The 18,379-nt window shown below is 39.4% G+C and overlaps 2 protein-coding genes across 3 annotated transcripts; both read right to left on the minus strand.

The window, feature by feature from the left end:
• Nucleotides 1-23: 23 nt before the first annotated feature.
• On the minus strand, nt 24-8,636 carry LOC126834181 (uncharacterized). The gene is given in 6 exon segments (XM_050565931.1): nt 24-2,687; nt 3,636-5,334; nt 7,627-7,785; nt 7,844-7,901; nt 7,904-8,014; nt 8,417-8,636. Coding segments are annotated over 6 exon segments (3,729 nt in total). The 5' UTR covers nt 8,433-8,636; the 3' UTR covers nt 24-1,001.
• A 969-nt stretch (nt 8,637-9,605) lies between these two features.
• On the minus strand, nt 9,606-17,292 carry LOC126834763 (protein SCAI). 2 transcript variants are annotated; one of them, XM_050566927.1, is made up of 15 exons: nt 16,610-17,288; nt 15,564-15,659; nt 15,327-15,413; nt 14,796-14,894; nt 14,630-14,726; nt 13,679-13,836; nt 13,310-13,403; nt 13,126-13,239; nt 12,288-12,435; nt 12,116-12,202; nt 11,933-12,023; nt 11,707-11,861; nt 11,459-11,635; nt 11,275-11,375; nt 9,615-10,478 (listed from the first exon to the last, which is right to left on the minus strand). In XM_050566927.1, the coding sequence occupies exons 1-15, from the start codon at nt 16,714-16,716 to the stop codon at nt 10,344-10,346; spliced, it is 1,746 nt and encodes a 581-aa protein (XP_050422884.1). In that variant the 5' UTR covers nt 16,717-17,288; the 3' UTR covers nt 9,615-10,343. The 2 variants fall into 2 exon arrangements, with proteins under 2 accessions (XP_050422883.1, XP_050422884.1); XM_050566926.1 differs by having other exon boundaries at nt 9,606-10,478; nt 14,630-14,894; nt 16,610-17,292.
• Nucleotides 17,293-18,379: the final 1,087 nt, after the last annotated feature.

Below are 18,379 nucleotides of genomic sequence, written 5' to 3' on the forward strand. Positions count from 1 at the left end.
TATTAATATCAATAATAAAATTATAGTGTAATCGGTTTTTGATAAGACTGTATTATAATGACATAAAATTTACTACTTGAACTAGTCGATAGTGTGTAAACAACATAATATTATATTATACTATTACAAATAGTTAAATATTTTTTGATTGTATAATAAATATTTTATGAATCTAGTAAAAAAAATAAGCAAGTCATTTTGATATCCTAAAAATCTTTATACGTAATATAAAAAACTAAATTCAGACGTGAACGTGTTACATGCTTAATTATTAAAAACAAAATAACATTTACTAAAATTGTGCCATATTTTTTTTTCTCAATAGTTTTCACGAAAACATATTTCAACTAAAATCTATCATACAAAGTGATTTGTTAAGAACAACACATTAGTTATCTCTTACAATAATTGCAATTTTGTAGTTTTTCTATTTGGAGACACTTTAGTTTATGTTACCTATTTTACAATATTAGACAACATTCAAATTTATATAGTTTCTATTTATTCTTTTCGAGGCTCTATCAACTTTTTAAACTTTAATGTATATTATATTCAATTAACTTTTTAAATAATTTGCTGTAAATGTTGACTTGTTAGTTAAACAATACCATTTATGTTTCAAAAGTTGATAGAGTTCTAGAAAAGTAAATATTTGGTATTTTGAGATATTAAAGAAAAAAAAGTGTCTCCCAAAACAAACCCTACATAATTACCATTATTTTATGAGAAAATGAGTGTCTTACCCTTAATGAACCACCCTGTATACGACATAGGTTTATAATGTACTTTTTAAATTGGGTTATTGTTGTAACATTTTAAATGCAAAACTGCCTTTTTCGTCAAAGGCTTTATCGTCACGTCACTCTAAATTCCAACGTTCTATCTAAACATCGGTAGAATCTCTAACGGTAGATAACAATTATTATTTAACGATCACTACACAATAATTATAAAATGCAAAAAAACAAAAAAGCATCATTAACTTGGCGGTGTGCTCCTCATTAGTTGGGCGGTGGAAACTGAAAGTCCCAATGGTGGTGATGAACGGTTTTTTCGTTGCCGAATCCCAATATAAGGAGACCGGCCAACACTATGCTCAAGAAGCATAGAGCCGCCTGCAAGTCGCGCTGTTTCTCCGAGTCCTCGGGCACCACTTGCTGCACTACTTTGTTGAACAGACCGCAAACGTTCGAGTGGCACAGCCGGAACAACTGGCAACTGAGTTCGGTGATGGACGGGTCGGCAGCCGCTGCGATATCAACATGCCGGCCGCGGTCCAACGACTGCGGCGGCTTGCTACGACGTCGCGGCGGAGTTGGTGCGCCCATCATGCTCGTCCGGTCCTCGTCCGAGTCCACTTCCGGGTACATGGACGATACTCGCGACTGGACGGACATGGTCTCGTCGGTTACGTGCGCCGGCGGTTCGCGCGACGCCAACCGCGGGTACCGTTGGTCGTCGTGACACGGCAGAGCGGCGCTGTTGGGTAATCCGCTGGACAAATGAGCAATTTTCAGGCACGATCCCGTTATGCCGTCCACGTCCAAGTGTTGGCTTCGGATATCGGCTATGGTGAGTTTGCCCACTTCCAGCTCGTCGACGTTAATTTTATGCGCGCAAATCACTCTAGAGGTGGCGGCGGCGGCGTCACACTTTTCTACCACAAGCGATCTAGATGATTGTTGTTCATCTACGTGCTCGTCAATGGATATCCTAGACGTTGGCCGGTTATGTTGGTGGTCGGAAGTAGCGGACAACCTGGACGTAGGCCGCTCGCCGTTATCGGACGCCGAGTCGCAGCTGGACCCGACGTCGTCTAGCTCGTATCCGTCCGGCAGTGGGTCCGTTTGTATGGCGATTGAGACGTCTTCGTTTCGCCGAGAAACATCGGTAGCCAATTTATAAGATGCTACAGATGTTTCTCGTGCCCCTAAAAAAGGAGTCAACACTGAGTCGGTGTTCCTCCTCTGGATGAGCACGGGTAGTTCGTCCGGGGCCTTGGTCCTACGGGGCGGAGGAGGCGGCGACGGCAGTGGCCTGAGCTTCATTTTTTCGATCACATCGCCCGAGATCAACACTTTTGCCGGTCCAGTTTCGTCCTCGGTGGACGGTGGATCTGTCTGATGGTCGGTCCGGTTGTCATCGGCCACGTCACCGTACTCGTTTTCCCGGCGGCGTCTTTGCGGCCGGGGCGGTCCTAAAGTGTTGTATGCCCTGGCCGGCCGGGCGGGCTGCGGTAAGTTTATCGGATGATCTTGCGGTTGGGCGGCTGCGGCGGTGGTGGGTTTGTTGAAGTTGTAAGATCTGGGTATTGTGAAAAATCCACCGAACTCCTGGCTCTTGATCACGTCGTACGACTTCTTCCGCATGTGTCTCATCGGCGATTCCGGTGTCATCAACGACGACGACTTGTCCACCGTCGCGTATCCGGGAAACACCGGCCGCGGCGGCGGAGTGCGTTTCTTTGTTATTCCTTGAACCGTGATATTCCGCTCTTCGGCGTCCGTGTCGGTGTTGAGCGACATGCGAGAACGACGCAACGGCGGTGTCGGTGCGCTCCTGTCGGCCGCAAACGTTTTATCGAAACCAACAGAGTTCTCCCTGTCCGTGTCGGCCAACGATACCCTGGACCTTCGAAGTGGTGCTTTCGGCGCGGTTTCTGAAAAGTTGATTTGTTGCAGGAATCCCTAAAAAATAATAACTATTGTTTAAAACCATTATTAAATAATTACTGTTAATACCTATAAAATATATATTGTAAACCCGCCAATTAGTATTAGTATTCAGGTGCCATATATTTTATTATATAAATAGAGCCGAGCGTATAGTTAGATAATAAAATGTTCTATCGAGAAAACGCCAACAAAATATTTAGACGTCGCTTGTAGTTTGGTCGAGCCAAATAATAGATGTCCGAAAAAAAAACAGTTTGCCAAGTACCTACACTATCCGATTTAAAATATATTTATAAAAACAAACGAATTAAAATCGTAATGGGGTCTTTGATACAACAAAAATAATCGATGATAAAATATGTTGAAAACCGTTTTATTAAAAATGAATAATATCTAATATTTTTCTCTTGGATGCTTGTTAAGCAATGCTGTGCTGTAATGAAAAACGGATTATTTGAAATTCGTCCAAACTAGTAAATCTCGAGTTATTTTTAAGAATAAAAAAACAATTAAAGTTACCCGAGCTTTTTGTTTATGAAATTTTTGCGTATTCTTATAACACGAAAATATTAAATTTTATTTTTTAATAAATTAAATATGATCATTTGACATGTAATAACATTTACGTGAGGGAAGCAATGTATATTTTTTAATTTCTTGTACCAAAACAACGTCGATCAATGAATGATTGATTAGGTTTTCGGAATATCTACAGGTTTAAAGTGACGACAGTCTACGTGGGCGTCACACTAAGTATTAATAGAGTAATCCAAACACCACGCGAAAATAAAAGAGTAAGTACCAGATAGTTTAAAATAAACTTGATCTTAAGTGACAGTTTTGACTAAAATAATTATCAATAATCTCAATTTAAAAATAGACAGTAAAGAAAATATTTAGTTAATATTAAATGTTAAAGATGTATAAAATATTGAAAACAAAACCGACAACGACACTTACGGTTTGCGATTGGCTTCTCTTCCGGGATAGATCGATCATGGACCGCGTGTCGAATGTTGAACAACGTTGGATCGTCATTCGTTGGCGTGCTGGCGGTTTGGGCGGCATGTGCGCCACTACGTTCTCCTTGTCGGCCGTCCTCCAGGGCACTCTGAACGCAGGAGGAAGCGTAGAGTTGGGTTCGAACGTTGTGCTGGTAATGATGTTCTCCGGAACGCTGTCGTTGTCCGTCTTTTTGACGTTGAACGGAGTTATGCTACCGAACGATTTGGGCATCGTGCTGAACCGCTGATGGTCGTTCACGTTGAGCGTGTTCGTGCCGTTTTGCGACCGCATGGGTTTCCTTAACGAATTGGTGCGGCACGGGCGAACGGGTACCGACGTGCCATTTTCGCGTTGCTCGTCGGAACTCGTCCGGCTTGATCGGAACACGTGCTTGATTTCTGACGACAAGTAATTGCTGATATGCACGTCGCCGTGGCTCAAGCCCTTCTCGCGCAAGAAAAACTCGTCCGAATCGATTTCCTCGATCACACCCGCCCTGTGCTCGCACATGCTCTTGGTGTCTTTTGACCGGCTGCAATCGTCGCTCAGCGATACCACTTCTTGCAAATCGCTGTCGCCGAACTCGGCCAGCGACTCTTTGGACGCGTGTCCCTCATCCGTGATCTCCTCTTCCGCGGCCAACGAAGCCGCCGTCGTCTCGGGCGGGCCCGGAGTGGACTCTTTGTGGTGCGATCGGAAGAACCGCCGGTGGAACGATTCCTTTCGCTTCGTCGACGGCGTCTCCGGGTTGCACTCCGGCGGCGTCTTCGTATTGTCTTCTCTCGGTCCGTCTTGCACCTTTCTGCGTTTGGAAAATATTCTCGGGTAAGTGCCGAACTCCATGAGTTTGGTTTTTATGCGACCGCCACCGCCGTCAGCCGTCGGCGGCCTGGACGCTTTTGACGCGTCCGACCAGGTGCGCGGGCGAAAGTTGGGTATGGACAGCCGGGATCCACCGATGCGGGTCGATTTGGACGGTTTGGGAGATTCGGAAGTGGACCTGGGGAACCGGAACCGCGGCAGGTTGAACCGGCCGCCGGTCTTGCTGGCGGCCGCCTGTTCTTCGTCGCCGTCGTTTTCGTGCCGTTTGGACCGGCCGAAAGTAGACGGCAGACGGATGTTGGGCGCGTTGAAATTTAATTTTTTTGGGAGCGTCGCGAGCTGACCGAACCGTCGGCGGGCCTTGTCGGCGCCTTCGCCGGACGCGTCCGCGGGCACTATTTTCTGTTTGGGCTTGCGCTTGGTCACTCCGTGCAACTTGGCCCGCAGCACGCCCGCCTTGACCTTGCACTTTTGCTGAAACGCTTTCATCTTGGTCGGCCGGTCTCGGTCGACGGACGACGAGTTTTCGTTTTCACCCTCGTAAATCGATTCGTCCGTCGTCCTCTTTTTGTCGTCGTCGTCGTCGTCGTCTTCGCCGAACTCGTCTTCGTATTCGTCTTCTTCAGACCGTTGACAGTCCTCCTCGTGGTCGTCCTCCTCGTCGTCCGATCCTGTCTCGTCGGCCATCACGATTTCTTCGGCCAACGGTATGCGCAAAAAGTGCCGGTTCTCCTCCTTGGCGGCGGCGGCGGTGGCGGTGGACTGCTGTTTTTCCGGCACCGACAGCTTGTCCGCGCTGGCCGCCGGCGTTACAGGTTCGTACACGTGATCCCTGTAAACGATACCGTGTAATAACATGAGTGATATGTCATAATACAAGGGAACGTCGAAGGAGGGTTACGTTTATTTGGCGAAAACCGACACGCCGAGATTCCGGCATGCCAAGAATCGTGTGTGTCGACGACATAGCAAAAATGTATTTATAGGTGTCCCGCCGTCGGACAGTCGTCTAAAAGTAGAGCGGACACAAGTGTGTTGTTGGACACCTCTAGGGCGTACTTGTGCAACACGCTCGCGTACGTCGAGTTCCAAACATTTTTTTCTTTGTTTTTTTATATCACTAAAATTAAAAATACCTATGTCCTCCGCAGAGGTGGATATGTATGTTGGTACATACATGTTACATACATGTATGTTGCATGTATTATATTTAACTGCTACGTTGAAAATTGCCAATTGATCTAATAAACGAGTTGGTAAACATCATATAAATATTAAGATTGATGTAGCATATTTTAATTATATTATAATAATGTTAATTGATTATTGTGCAAAGTATTTACTTATATGTTACTTGATAAAAAAAATTAATAAATATACTAAAAAACTTAGACGCCTAGTTATATCGAGTATGGTGAATCTTTACACTGTAAGAAAATATTAACGCCCACGTTAAATCTGTTATGTATTATTAACTAATGGGGTTTTATGTATTATATATTCATTAGGTTCCAAAATCGCTGATATTTAGGCGGTCCAGGGTGAAATATTGTGCCAGGAGACGAAAAAAAAAACTTTCACCGTTAATAAATAACCGAGGGAATATAAATGAATTGTTTTAAATTACATATGTAACAACTGTTGTACTCACCCCATATTATTGTCTAGCGTTGGTATTACGGTTTACAGACTCAAGACAACGATTGCGAATATTTTCAGCTGATGGCATGTCCCGGGAAAAGGCGAATGCGGCGCGAGAGACCGGCGACCGCATTAGATTTCTAGACTACACTGAGAAATGTTCATTTATTATTATTGCATTGTCGCCTATACTAACGCCAGAGAGCTCGACCACGCGCCACACAATCGCGCACGATTTTTTTTTTCCTACAGAAATCGAAATTGTCATCTGTAAACGGTTGCCAAAACAACATTATTTTGGCTGACCCACGGACATATTTACCAGGCAAAAAAAAAAAATGAGCTATTCGTGGTTCTGCGCAAACTAATTAATTACACCGAGCAATATGGAAAAAACCGCCCAGATGTCTTTGCACCCCGCGCAAACACATGCTAATGGCCGATATGTAGTATAGAAACTTGAAAGATTGTTTGTCAAAACTGAGATCATGTTCGTTAATCTCATCCATCGATTTGTACATCTATTGTCTTCGATTGTGTGACATAATAAGATTTTGCTTTTTTCTATTAAAATATATGTGTTTATCTATCTAATAAGTATCGAGTACGGTTGGTAATGAGTATTAATCACCCGTCGTTAGTGACCTACAAGAGAAAATGACATCACAATTAAGTCGTCAAATAAAAAAAAAAATTGTTATCAGACGATCGAGTTTACTCGAATAAATCGTTGTTTTATGGTTCTTGACCCGATTAAAACATTGGAAAATGAGTAAAAATAAAATGAATTCAATATTTACATTCAGTGCGTTCATAAAAAGGATGTATGAATACCTTTTTTTTTTATAAAGATTACAGTGCATTAAACGCGTTTTGATTAGGACGTTGTTATTTGGTTCTAACAAAAAATATGTGTATATTTTTAGAACCATAATAAATTATTTGATCATTTATTTGCAGACGGTTAACTCAATATTACTTTATAAGCAAACACAAGTTCTTTGATGACCAAATACAAACTGATTATCATCTTACAGTTGAGAACAAAGAATTGTATAGAAATATGTGTAAACAGTTCTAAAGAAAAAAAAATAGTGTATCAGCGACTTTGTTAACTGTCCAATTATAAATGCACACAAATTGTCTGTCCTATAATCATAATTGTTTTAATTAAAAATGTTTAAATCGATAATAATAATAAAAACGCACCAGAAATTTGATTTGAGTGCATTTTGATTTTATTATAGCAATTGCAAACGATCATTGTTATTATTGTTATCGTTTGGCTGTATTCGACAACGCGCATTACAAACATTGTAAATATTTATAGTAAATGATCTCAATGATGATTTCATATTCACCATTAATATTGAAGACTTAGGCGTTTACATTTCAACTTATTGCTACGGGTAGATATGAGATTTATTGATAAAAAAAACAAATTGGTTTTACTGATTACACTTTGACCATACGAAGCACTTGCCTTTCGTACTCGTCCCATGTGTTTTCGTCATAAGGTGGCTTGTTCAGGTGAGTCCAAGGGTAACCTCCGGTCATTCGTTGTCTCCTCACTTCTTCCCAATGATAAGTCGCTGGCGGTACGGGCGGCGGTTCGGGTGTCGTCGATCTACCTGGCGTCGATCTGCCCGACGGCGATTTACTCGGCGAGGACGACCTGTCCGACGGCGATCTACCACGACCGTGATCTATACGGTGTAGATCGGTTCGAAATCGATTTGGTCGGTGTCGACTGCCGGGTGACCTACCTGGTGTCGATCTGCCTGGCGTGGATCTGCCTGGTGTCGACTCGCCTATCGACGACAGCTCCACTTCGGGCACAAGACAGTCCAAACCGTGATGAGCGTTTGACTCTGTCAAGGAATATTAATAATTAAGATAAATAGCTGTAGGTACATACATATTATCATACCTAACGAGTATTAACTATTAACATAGTTTTGTTTAAACATCTTATTATTACAATCAGCGACATTTCCCAGTTTCAGTAAAACCATCAAACTTAACACTATACACTATCAAAATTTAAATATTTATCTTATTTGATTATTGTAAAATCAATTGGCATTATAAATGCATCTATTATCTATTTCAAGCAGTACTGTATACCTATGCTTTTTTTTCCCTCGAAATATCAATTTAAAAAGATAAAACAATACAGTAATAATACGCATGGCACGTCACTATGGTCACGAAAATTACTTATTGGATAATGTGTGACTACTAAAATATTATAATATGAATATCATACCGACCTGGACCTTCCTCCATTTTGACGAAAAAGGTGTTACATAAATAGACCTAGGCCGGCGGCGGGACAGGAAGACACTCGCCCATTTAAGTACACAATTTTTTCCTTCCAAATGCGTTTCTTCAAAGTGTACAATATTCTGTGGGTTTGTTTTGAACTCCGACTGACAATCTCGCGGTACGAATGCGGAAAACAGTTTGTGTGTGCACGCTGGCCGCCGGTTTTTTGGTCGCTCACCCGCCGCACTTAACACTTTTTGGAAATGCTCCAAAATCGCCAATTAAAAATAAACTCTTCCTTTCGGGTTTGTCGTATAATCATCGGATGTCCCACATCTTTCGCGTTATTACATATTCATCATGTCACCCGAAAACATCATAAAAAAAAAGATTAATTAATTATATTATTGTTTTTGTTTTCAAGTTTAATCCCAAGGTCAGGTGTGATACACCCTGAGTCTTATAATATTGAAATTCGACCAGACGATGTGTTACCATACTTCAAAAATATCTATGAAAAGGTAATATTATGTTAACGTTAACCGGGTGCTTAAAACCCCTATCAAGAACCTTGTAACCGACTAGGTTATGTTTCGGTATGAGGAGAAGTAAGGGTTTTTCATTTATAATAAAATAGTTTTTAAAAGAGGACAGATAAAAAATGACCCAAGACACACCTATGACATCACTTAGCTACTCTCTTGGTTGTTGCTTGTTATTAAACAATTAAATGTTGTTTGTATTTTATCTGCTGAGTTGAATAATTTACCAAGACCTGACCTGTAATATCTGGTGCAACTCACAAGTAATTACAACACGTCAATAATTAATAAAAATCGTTTTATAAACGCATTGCGATTTTCTGTACAATTATAATATAGATAAAACAATTTTCACTAGACACAAATAATACATCTTAATGAACAAAATCGTTTTACACAGTTATTATTATCATTATTTTTATTATATAAATAATAATATTCATACGACTATAATTAATACTCGACTCTCTGAAATATAACATATATTATTTGAAAAATACAGGGGCTAAATTAAATGTACAGAAATTATAACAACAATAATGGTAATAATAATAAGTAGAAAGAAATAATAAAAAAACGAATTATAGGTATAAGAAATCTTGGTTCTTTTTTCTCAACCAAATTTTGACGACACTTAAACATTATAATAATAATAGTATATATATATTATATATAATTAATACAAATATATCGACGAATTTTATAAAAAATACTGTACTTTTCTAAACATTATTTTTGTGTAATTTGTTTTAATAAGTACTTATATTCATTACATATTATAAAATGGAAGATTTGGAAACAAACTGATGAAATTGGAAGAAAACAAAAAAAAATAAGAATGTTTTGATAAGATACGATTTGTCGTGAAATTTTTTTTTTTTTTTATCCAACTTGAATACATTACAGTTGGTACTTATAATATTTTATTACAGTTTACATAAAAATTATAACGAAGATAACAAATACAAATGTTTAAACGCTAATAATTTTTGGCCATTACCGAGCTGACCGGAAATTTGGAACCGTCTCAAGACACAGGTCTACCGCAGTGGGTTGTCTGTGTGGTCTCAAGAATAATATTGTACAAATTAGAACGAAACAATAACACTAATCGAAGAAATCACCGTCGTTATAAGTACGTTTGGTCAAAAGCCGGATCAACATGGCAGCGGATTTTATACATACATTTTTATCCGACTTTGTACATAATATTATTATATATATTGTACGGTTTTTTTTTATACAATAAACATGTTCCGGTATTTTCTACATAACTAATATAATATAATAATAATAATAATAATCAAATAACAATAATAATAATAGTAATTATTTTGATACTGGAAGAAGTGAACGACCGGTAATCGATTCTGATACTGGTCGTGGAGGATCATTCGAAGTTTTCGAAATGCGACAAGACGTCCAAATGTTTTGCCAATTCTCTGACATATTTCTTCAGGGAAATTTCTTCCAAAAAGCTCGCCAATGGTAAAGGTGGCTGACACCGCGGAAGATATTGTTCTCCCTGAACAAACATTACACGTTAAAACAAAACGGTTAGGTTAGCATCTTTTCAACTATAGCAAATCCTAATTGACACATCTACTTGGTTCATCCGTTCTCTTGCATGACTGAACACAAATCTATAGTCAGCTGATAATATATTGTTTACTTATAGTAGAGAATCAATTAAATATCGTGATAAGAATGACATATTGAGAAATGGGCAGTGACGCCAGAGCGCAGATATTTCATCGTTTTTAATTTTTCTATGACTTATGGCTACACTGTTCATTTACTAAATGTCATACGCCGACAACAATGTCGTCGCATTTTCCCGCGTTTGTCCAATGAACATTTTAGCCAGAATGAACGAAAAATAAGAATTTCCCTACATCTATCAGCACTGCCCATTTCTCGATCATATTCAAGATGTCGGACATGATTTTATCTCATCACGTAAGTGCCCATGAAAAAAATTGAACAGTTTCCTTTATGTTTGTTCTGTGATATTATTATGATATGCAAGTGATAAGACCATAAACACTAGCCTCGATATAAACACTAGCCTTATCACGTTTCAACGTTTTTAGCTTTAATTAAACTTTGTGATTAGTCTTTACTCTTTTGTATAGATCAAACGATCGTTAATTTGTAATTTTTGTAATCTGTATTTTTATTTAATTTAGAAAAATTCGTAATTTTAAGATTTTGAAAATACCTAAACCTTATCGGGATACTTATTTTTTTTTTAGAACTGCCTCAGTACAATGCATCTTGGCATCTTGTCATACGATTTTTCTAAATAACAACCGACTTACGTTGAAAGCCCGATGGTGTCGTAAGACGACGTGACAAAAAACATAGCGCAACAATAGAAGCCTTAGGAAATCGTCACCGAAGAACTGTATGTACGATACGTCTGAAACAATTGAACGTTTTACACGTGTATTAATTGTGCAATACCGGCGGTGGTACAACAACAACAAAGACCGTTTGATTTACCTGGTTTAACTTTGCTGGTGAACAGTCGACTGGCCTCCGTGATGAATCTGTCCACGTACGAATTGGCCCTTTCCCACAAGTGCATTTTCACCGTTAAGATGTTGCAAATAAGACAAAACGCCGTCAGAGGACTGTGCAAGAACAGCGTAAACAGACTGCCGTTGTGCTGTAGTTGTTCTGTAATAAAGATAAACCAACCGATGCATTAGTAATTGGCATTGCTGTCGAGTATTCTATACTCTCCTTACCGTGCAGTTTATCGGGTAGCTCTTGTGGAGACATGAGCACGACGAACGGATGACCGAAATACCGAGGAATGTACTGGAAGGCAAAGCTGTTGTCCGAATCGATGATGACGAACAACGGTTTTCTGGTGAACGGGTAAAGGTCTCCGGGATACAGACTGTAGACAAAGAAGGAACAAGTAAAAAATAAATACTAACCATTAGGGGGCATAAAAAAATAATAGCTCACCAATGGATTTCTTTAACGTGCACTCCTTTTTTGTTCGTCAGTTCCATTTCTCGTTTGCTACTGGCCATAATACCACCGCAGTCATAACCCACTGAAAAATCGCAATTACAAAAGCGTTAGCAACCCGTTTGTATAAGAAAAGCTCGTATAAGTATACTTGGAAGCTTCGGCCTATGAACTTACAGTCGTTAACATGTTTCGAGGTCTGAAAGCATCCGTCCGCCGACACGTACATGAGCAGCACGCCATTGGCAGGAAGCTCTTTGAAACCTTAAAAGAGAAAATCAAATCGCTTGAACATCGGCTAACACACATATAGATGAATAGGTATTAGTAGCAGGTATCATTTGCAAACCTGTAGCTAAAAACATCATTATTTGAGTAATGGTCGGTTTGTACAAGATATATTTGTGGGGATTTTCTCTCCTGGAACTATTAACGTCATGATTCGCCATCATTGGATACGCTAGCGTTTTGTTGCTAGTTATCGAATAGCTTTTTTCCTAAAAAAAATAATAAATAAAATATATTAGCAGCTCCATAGTTATTACCGGCACGCAAAGACAGCGACCGAGTTCTTGTTAACTTTTTTTTTTTTAACCTAGCACATAAAGTGACTGGAAACCGACGTTTAATGTTTTATGCACGCCAATGAGAGTTAATTCACAGGCAAACGCTGAATAGCATAAAATGCAATAGCTGTAGTAATATTTTGTTTCTGAATACTTTATTACTATTTTTAAAACTTTACATTCGTTTTTAAAGTTTCCACGATTCGTTTATTTTCATTGTTGTATTTTTTCGGTGTATGACTTACACAAATTCAATTAAAACTGATATAAACGTATACATTTATGACAAGCTGCAAAGCAAAGAGGTATTGTGAGCTGTTTAGAGAAATAAAAGAGTCCCAGAAACGTGTGTAATGGTATATTGGCGACTTTTGATTGAGAATAAGCAAATACAAATTCAAAGTTTAGTAGTGAAACTTTAGAGAAAGGTCATATAGAGAATCAGAATAAATTGTGTCATTTAGAACGAAATAAAAACGTTATAATCCCTCGGTTAAGTCAGCAATGACGTATGGGAGTGATTGTTAGGCATTGAATAGGTAGAGGTAGACTTAAGAAAATGTGGATACATATTGTAAATAAAGACGCCAACGTGTGGAGAGTAGATAGAGAAACACTCACAAAAGACGCTCTCGAAGGTGGATCGGATACGTGATTCGTTTCTTCTCGGTTTTTCTCTCGTTCCAACGTTTGCATCATGCGAAACATGTCGATGGTCATTTCGCTAAATTTTACCTGTACATAACAATAACGAAAAAAAAATCAAAACCATTCAGTATTCAACGCTTCATAATGGATCGCTCACCTGTTCCGAGGCGTTTCCTATGAGTATAATCTCTTGCAACGAGAGATTCATCATGGTAGACTTTTCCACCGGAGGCGTTGTCAGCGGTGTCAATCTGTGTGTGAAGCGGTTAAAAAATAAATATAATAAAGTTTATCATTACTGTGGTTGCGTGACAAAGTGCCATAAGGAAAACGAACCATGCGTTAACGCTTATTATTTGTACCACCCGCCATGTCATCACAGCTGTAGTTGTAAGGTATCATTCGGGAAACGAACACGGAAACGTTTGACTTACAACAGACCGACGAGACGGACAAAAGTAGTGCGAAGGAAAGGACGGGAAATGCAATGGACTTTCAGGGAAAATGGAAAATTATAAGGTTTTACCTGTGCGAGAGTATAACGCTGCTCTGGTCGGCGTGTAACACGTTCACAATGCTGTCGGCTTTTACGAACGTTTTGATCTCTTCCAGCACTAAAGACCATTCCAATTGGTCGTCCGGTTCATAAGTGCTTGTGTAGTCAACGATTTGCTTGTCGAGTTCCTGAAACAAACGGCCGTTCGATTATACTTAAGCAATATAGCCGGCCAAGAGAAAATAACAGTTCAGAAGCGAAGGTGTCCATCTAGGTTAAATTTCCATTTTATCAAAACGCCACCGACGAAGATCGATTGAGACTGACCTCCTCAAAAGGCGTCTTCCTGCCTATGTTAACACTCGAACCGCTTGTGAATTTATAGTCTAAATTCTGTTGGAATTTCAGGCATCTTTGGCGCCTGCCAATCAAGTTATTTGAGAGAGGAGAACCTATCCACCTAGATGTATGGATAAAATTCTGCGTTTTTTCTTGCACGGCGGTGCTGATTGTGCTTTCAAAGGGCTTCAATTAATGGATCATTTCCCAAAAATTGGTCACTTTTAGTAAATTTTTTTATTTAAAAATTCAATCGTCCTTTTCTCATCACTTTAAAGGTCAAAATTAAAAAAGGCCGTCAAAGTGTTTTTTTTAATTTATCCAATAAACTAATAAGCCCAATTCCAGGGGGAGTGAGAATTTTCATGGGAATTGTAATTGACTTGGTTATTTTTTAACGACCATCACTATGCCAGTAGCGGTCTTGAAAGGGTCAGCCATAGACCGTGGGACAAGCCAGGGAGTAATTAATATTTTACCTTTACTATTGAAGCATATTAATGATTCTGATTGACACATTTGGTTGACCTGAATGGACAACATTTTGATACATGACAAAAATAATGATAATCGATTACTTTTAAAACAACATTTGTGACTAAAAGGGTTTTGATCGGTCGGGATTATAAACGATAAACTTACGGCCAACAGTTCTCGGATGGCTCCAACCCGCCTGAGCAACAGACACACCACAATGAACCTGGCGTAGTATCTGAGTTTTTTCACCATTAGGTCCGACCTGCAATGGGACACACATGTATACATTTCACGTTTACAACAATCTGAGCTTATGTGCTTAAGGTGGCACCTGTCTTCCTGCGACACCCTGGAGTAGTATTGTCTTCCCCTGATGGCCGAATAAAACGAATACGCTTCGTTCAAATTATTCGTGTCGCTCGTCCTGAGACTGCAAAATATAATTGTATTTTAAAATCGCGGTTGAAAGGGCTGTTTTCAATTAGTTGCCAATCTGACAGGGCGATCGCAGTTTAATGGATTTCACGAATTTCGCAAACCGTAAGCCTGTCACGCTTTAGAGACGTGCTCCGGTATACCCTTTTGAGTTTTACCCTTGAAAACAGAACTGATACCTCTCCCGGCGTGGGTTTTACTATAGTTCCAAAGGAAATAATAAATGAAAGAAAATCATATTAATATTTATATCTGAAATCTAGGAAAGCACTTAAGGCGCGGACAAAGCCGAATTTCTAATGAAATATGTCAGTGTCGTCTAAAGCATTGTGAATTTGTTAAATTGTTGTTTTTTTTGCTCTTTATTTCACCGACAGTATAATAATGTGTGGTAAACAATCGATAATTACAATATGTTTATACTCACTAATAATGATAATACAGTTGACCTATTTTCGAGGCTATTTCGCCTATTTGCCATCGCTTTAGACCGTACTTTGTATCCAGCACTTGCCTATGAACAAAATTGTAATAATTCAAATACATTTCAGTTCACCGATTATATTTCAGCGTTATTTAATACTGGTATCACGTTGTCATCGTATCGGTTTACCATAATATTATATTATTGTCACGAAATATAGGTACAATAAAACCCATTTACCTGTGTTGCTGTTGAAACTTCCAAAGTTTGGTATAAACGTCGAAAGTTTTGCCAAAATATCCTTGCCAAATTTTTTGACCGCATTGTGGAAGGTCTCTGCATAAAACAAAATTAAACATTTATTTATTTCTATTTGTGTTTTTATCTCAAGTAAAACGGTCCATAGACAGGATTAGATCCGTCATCAACACTAATAGGTATTATGTTAACATGTTATCAGTCAGAACAATCTAGACGGTTGAAACGCTAACATTAGAATATTGACTTAATATTGAACGCATTTAAATAGTGGTTTTACAATTTTTTTCTGACGGAATGGATTATATTTTAATTAATTTAAACAAACCACAATTTCCGACATGCTAACTGATGGAAACTGATCGACTAGAGGAACACCTTGTTTAGCAATTAAAGGTGTCGTCTATAGTCAGACACTGTCCTGTTTGGCAATGAAAATGATAATTTACCGACCACACTGAAGTCAAAGTACCGTTAAATGTGATTTTATTGCCACCAACGAAGGACCAATCACAAACTTAATTATATATGTTTTGAGTAAATAGGTTCGACTTTTTGTAACATGACGGAAAAAATACTTGGTATGTAAAAAAAAAGTACATTTCCAAAATATATGTTCTATTAATGTACAATTCGTGTAAAATCGATTCAGCCTATTAAAGAAGTAATAGAAATTTTTGGGCGAAAGAAGTAGATAAAAAGTAAAGGCGGGCTGGTGACATTTGTAACGGGGTTAATGATAAAATTATATGTAAAAGATTGCTGCCCTGATTTCCCGTTACAGCTTATCAGTTTCTTTGGCCAATAATTTAATGTATTTTATTGTTTTTTTTTTGTTTTAAAAAAATAAATTACACTATTGTTGTTGACCCTTAAAGTTTTGAACGTTATGCTAGTGTCGTTATTAGTGTGGCGATAATAATAATATAAGGACTGGTCTAAGGAGAGTATATTATTATAATGAAATTATCAGGGTGCAGCGACGATGGGTATCGATCGCGTGGGACGTGTAAGCGAGGGTGACTCACCGGAGTCCGTTGAATAACTGCTTAGACTGCTCGAGCAGTTGACAGAACTCGACGACAATCTTCCTCTCGTGGTCATCCATGCTGGCCATGGTTGCGGCCACGACCATAATTGTCACGTCCAACGGTTGTGGAAGAGCCCGCTCCGGTACCGGGACACCGTACCCCGCAGCGGCCGCCGCTTACCCGTAGAGCGAGCCGAGCTGCTGCGATCACCAGCACCGCGGCCACTTACGTCGTGTGACATGTGATCGTGTTGCGCACTCGTCGTGTGCCGCAGCCACCGCCGATATCCAAATGGTCCATCACGACGAAAACCAGACGGCCACCGCGGTTGTGGCCAACGCCATCAATATCCTGACCCAAACGTTACGTATCCTGCGCGGTTATCCGGACGACGACGCTGGCGTGTACACGACGACCGAGCACTGCCTACATCTAAACACTGGCCGAAGGGTCGAGACTCTCGCGTTGGCGTGTTAGGTTAATAATTGTAATTATTTAAAAAAAAAAAAAAAAAACACTCGGTCAATTGAGGAAAAATGTGGCGCCCACGCACGTGCACGAATCGTTGTGTAACGCGCGGGGTAGCTTTAGTGTTGCGTCGACGACAATAATCTGCTCGGGGTGCGGCGGGCTGGGTTGCTCCGACGTGCGAGTGTGCAGCGCGTAGGCGGAAGACAGCGCGTCTCGGCCAACTTCGGCGTCGGCACGCATCGACACCGCCGCGCGAAAGGGTGCCGCACCGTTATTGATTGTCCCGCTGCTGCCGCAGTCGCCGCCGCCGCCGCCACCTCCCGACCATGAACTTTTATACGTTTGCCCGGCACGACGCGTGCCGCGTACAGATGGCGTCCCCGTCGTCGAAGCCGCGGACGCTGCAGCACGCCTACAGATGTCGTCAGCATATATCGGCGCGGCCAAAAATACCAGTTTTAGCCTCGAAGCGCAGCCGAGAATCTAACGTTAACATATAACGTTATATATTATGTATTAACGTTATTAAATGTTACATTAATGTTACAATTTAAGTTTCAAAAGTTGATTGCAAAGGGTTGGGGGTTCACAGGCCAATAGAAATTGTTTTAACTGAAAATCATAAACGGATCAAAACACCAAGTACAAACAAACGATTGGAGTTAGTCCCCTCTCGGTTTATTTTTTTGAAAAATCACACTGCATGTCTGTTACAATGAAAAGAGTGTTTTCAAAATTTTGTAGATTATTTTGGCCAAAAAATATAAATATCATTTTTTTCATATATTCTACGGTCATCAACAGAAAAATGATATTAAAAATCAATTTCTTAAGAAAAATAATCTCAGCTTTCTGAAAAAATATCGATTTATTTTTCGAGTAAAACATAAAATCATTAAAATTGAATTTACAAAAGTTGATTCTTTCGAGTTTCCCAAATTTTCAAAACATTTCTAAGGTTTTTTTTTCAGAAAGCTGATTTAATTTTGCACAACATGTGTAAATTTCAAAATGGGTTCCCCATAAAAACGCTTAGAATTACAATAAAAGAGGTGAAATTTCTTTTACACACTTTTTATACACGTCCTATGCGCTATCGAGTGGATACTATATTACATTTATGTGTAATCACAAATGTTTTATTTTTTAATACGTAGATAATATAGTCATAAAACAAATATTAAACTATAAGACTCGTGTACAAATTACAGGCAATGTACACATTAAAATCTTAGGACCTATGTAATTTGTCCACGTTATATATTTTTCTGGGTGGACCAACCGAGGTTTTTTTAT

The sequence above is a fragment of the Adelges cooleyi genome, unplaced genomic scaffold (assembly GCF_023614345.1).
Source record: "Adelges cooleyi isolate 19-005CV unplaced genomic scaffold, UGA_ACOO_1.1 ACOO_flye_CR_arks_rails_tigmint_CR_PRNA_21, whole genome shotgun sequence".
NCBI classification, from domain to species: Eukaryota; Metazoa; Arthropoda; class Insecta; order Hemiptera; family Adelgidae; genus Adelges; species Adelges cooleyi.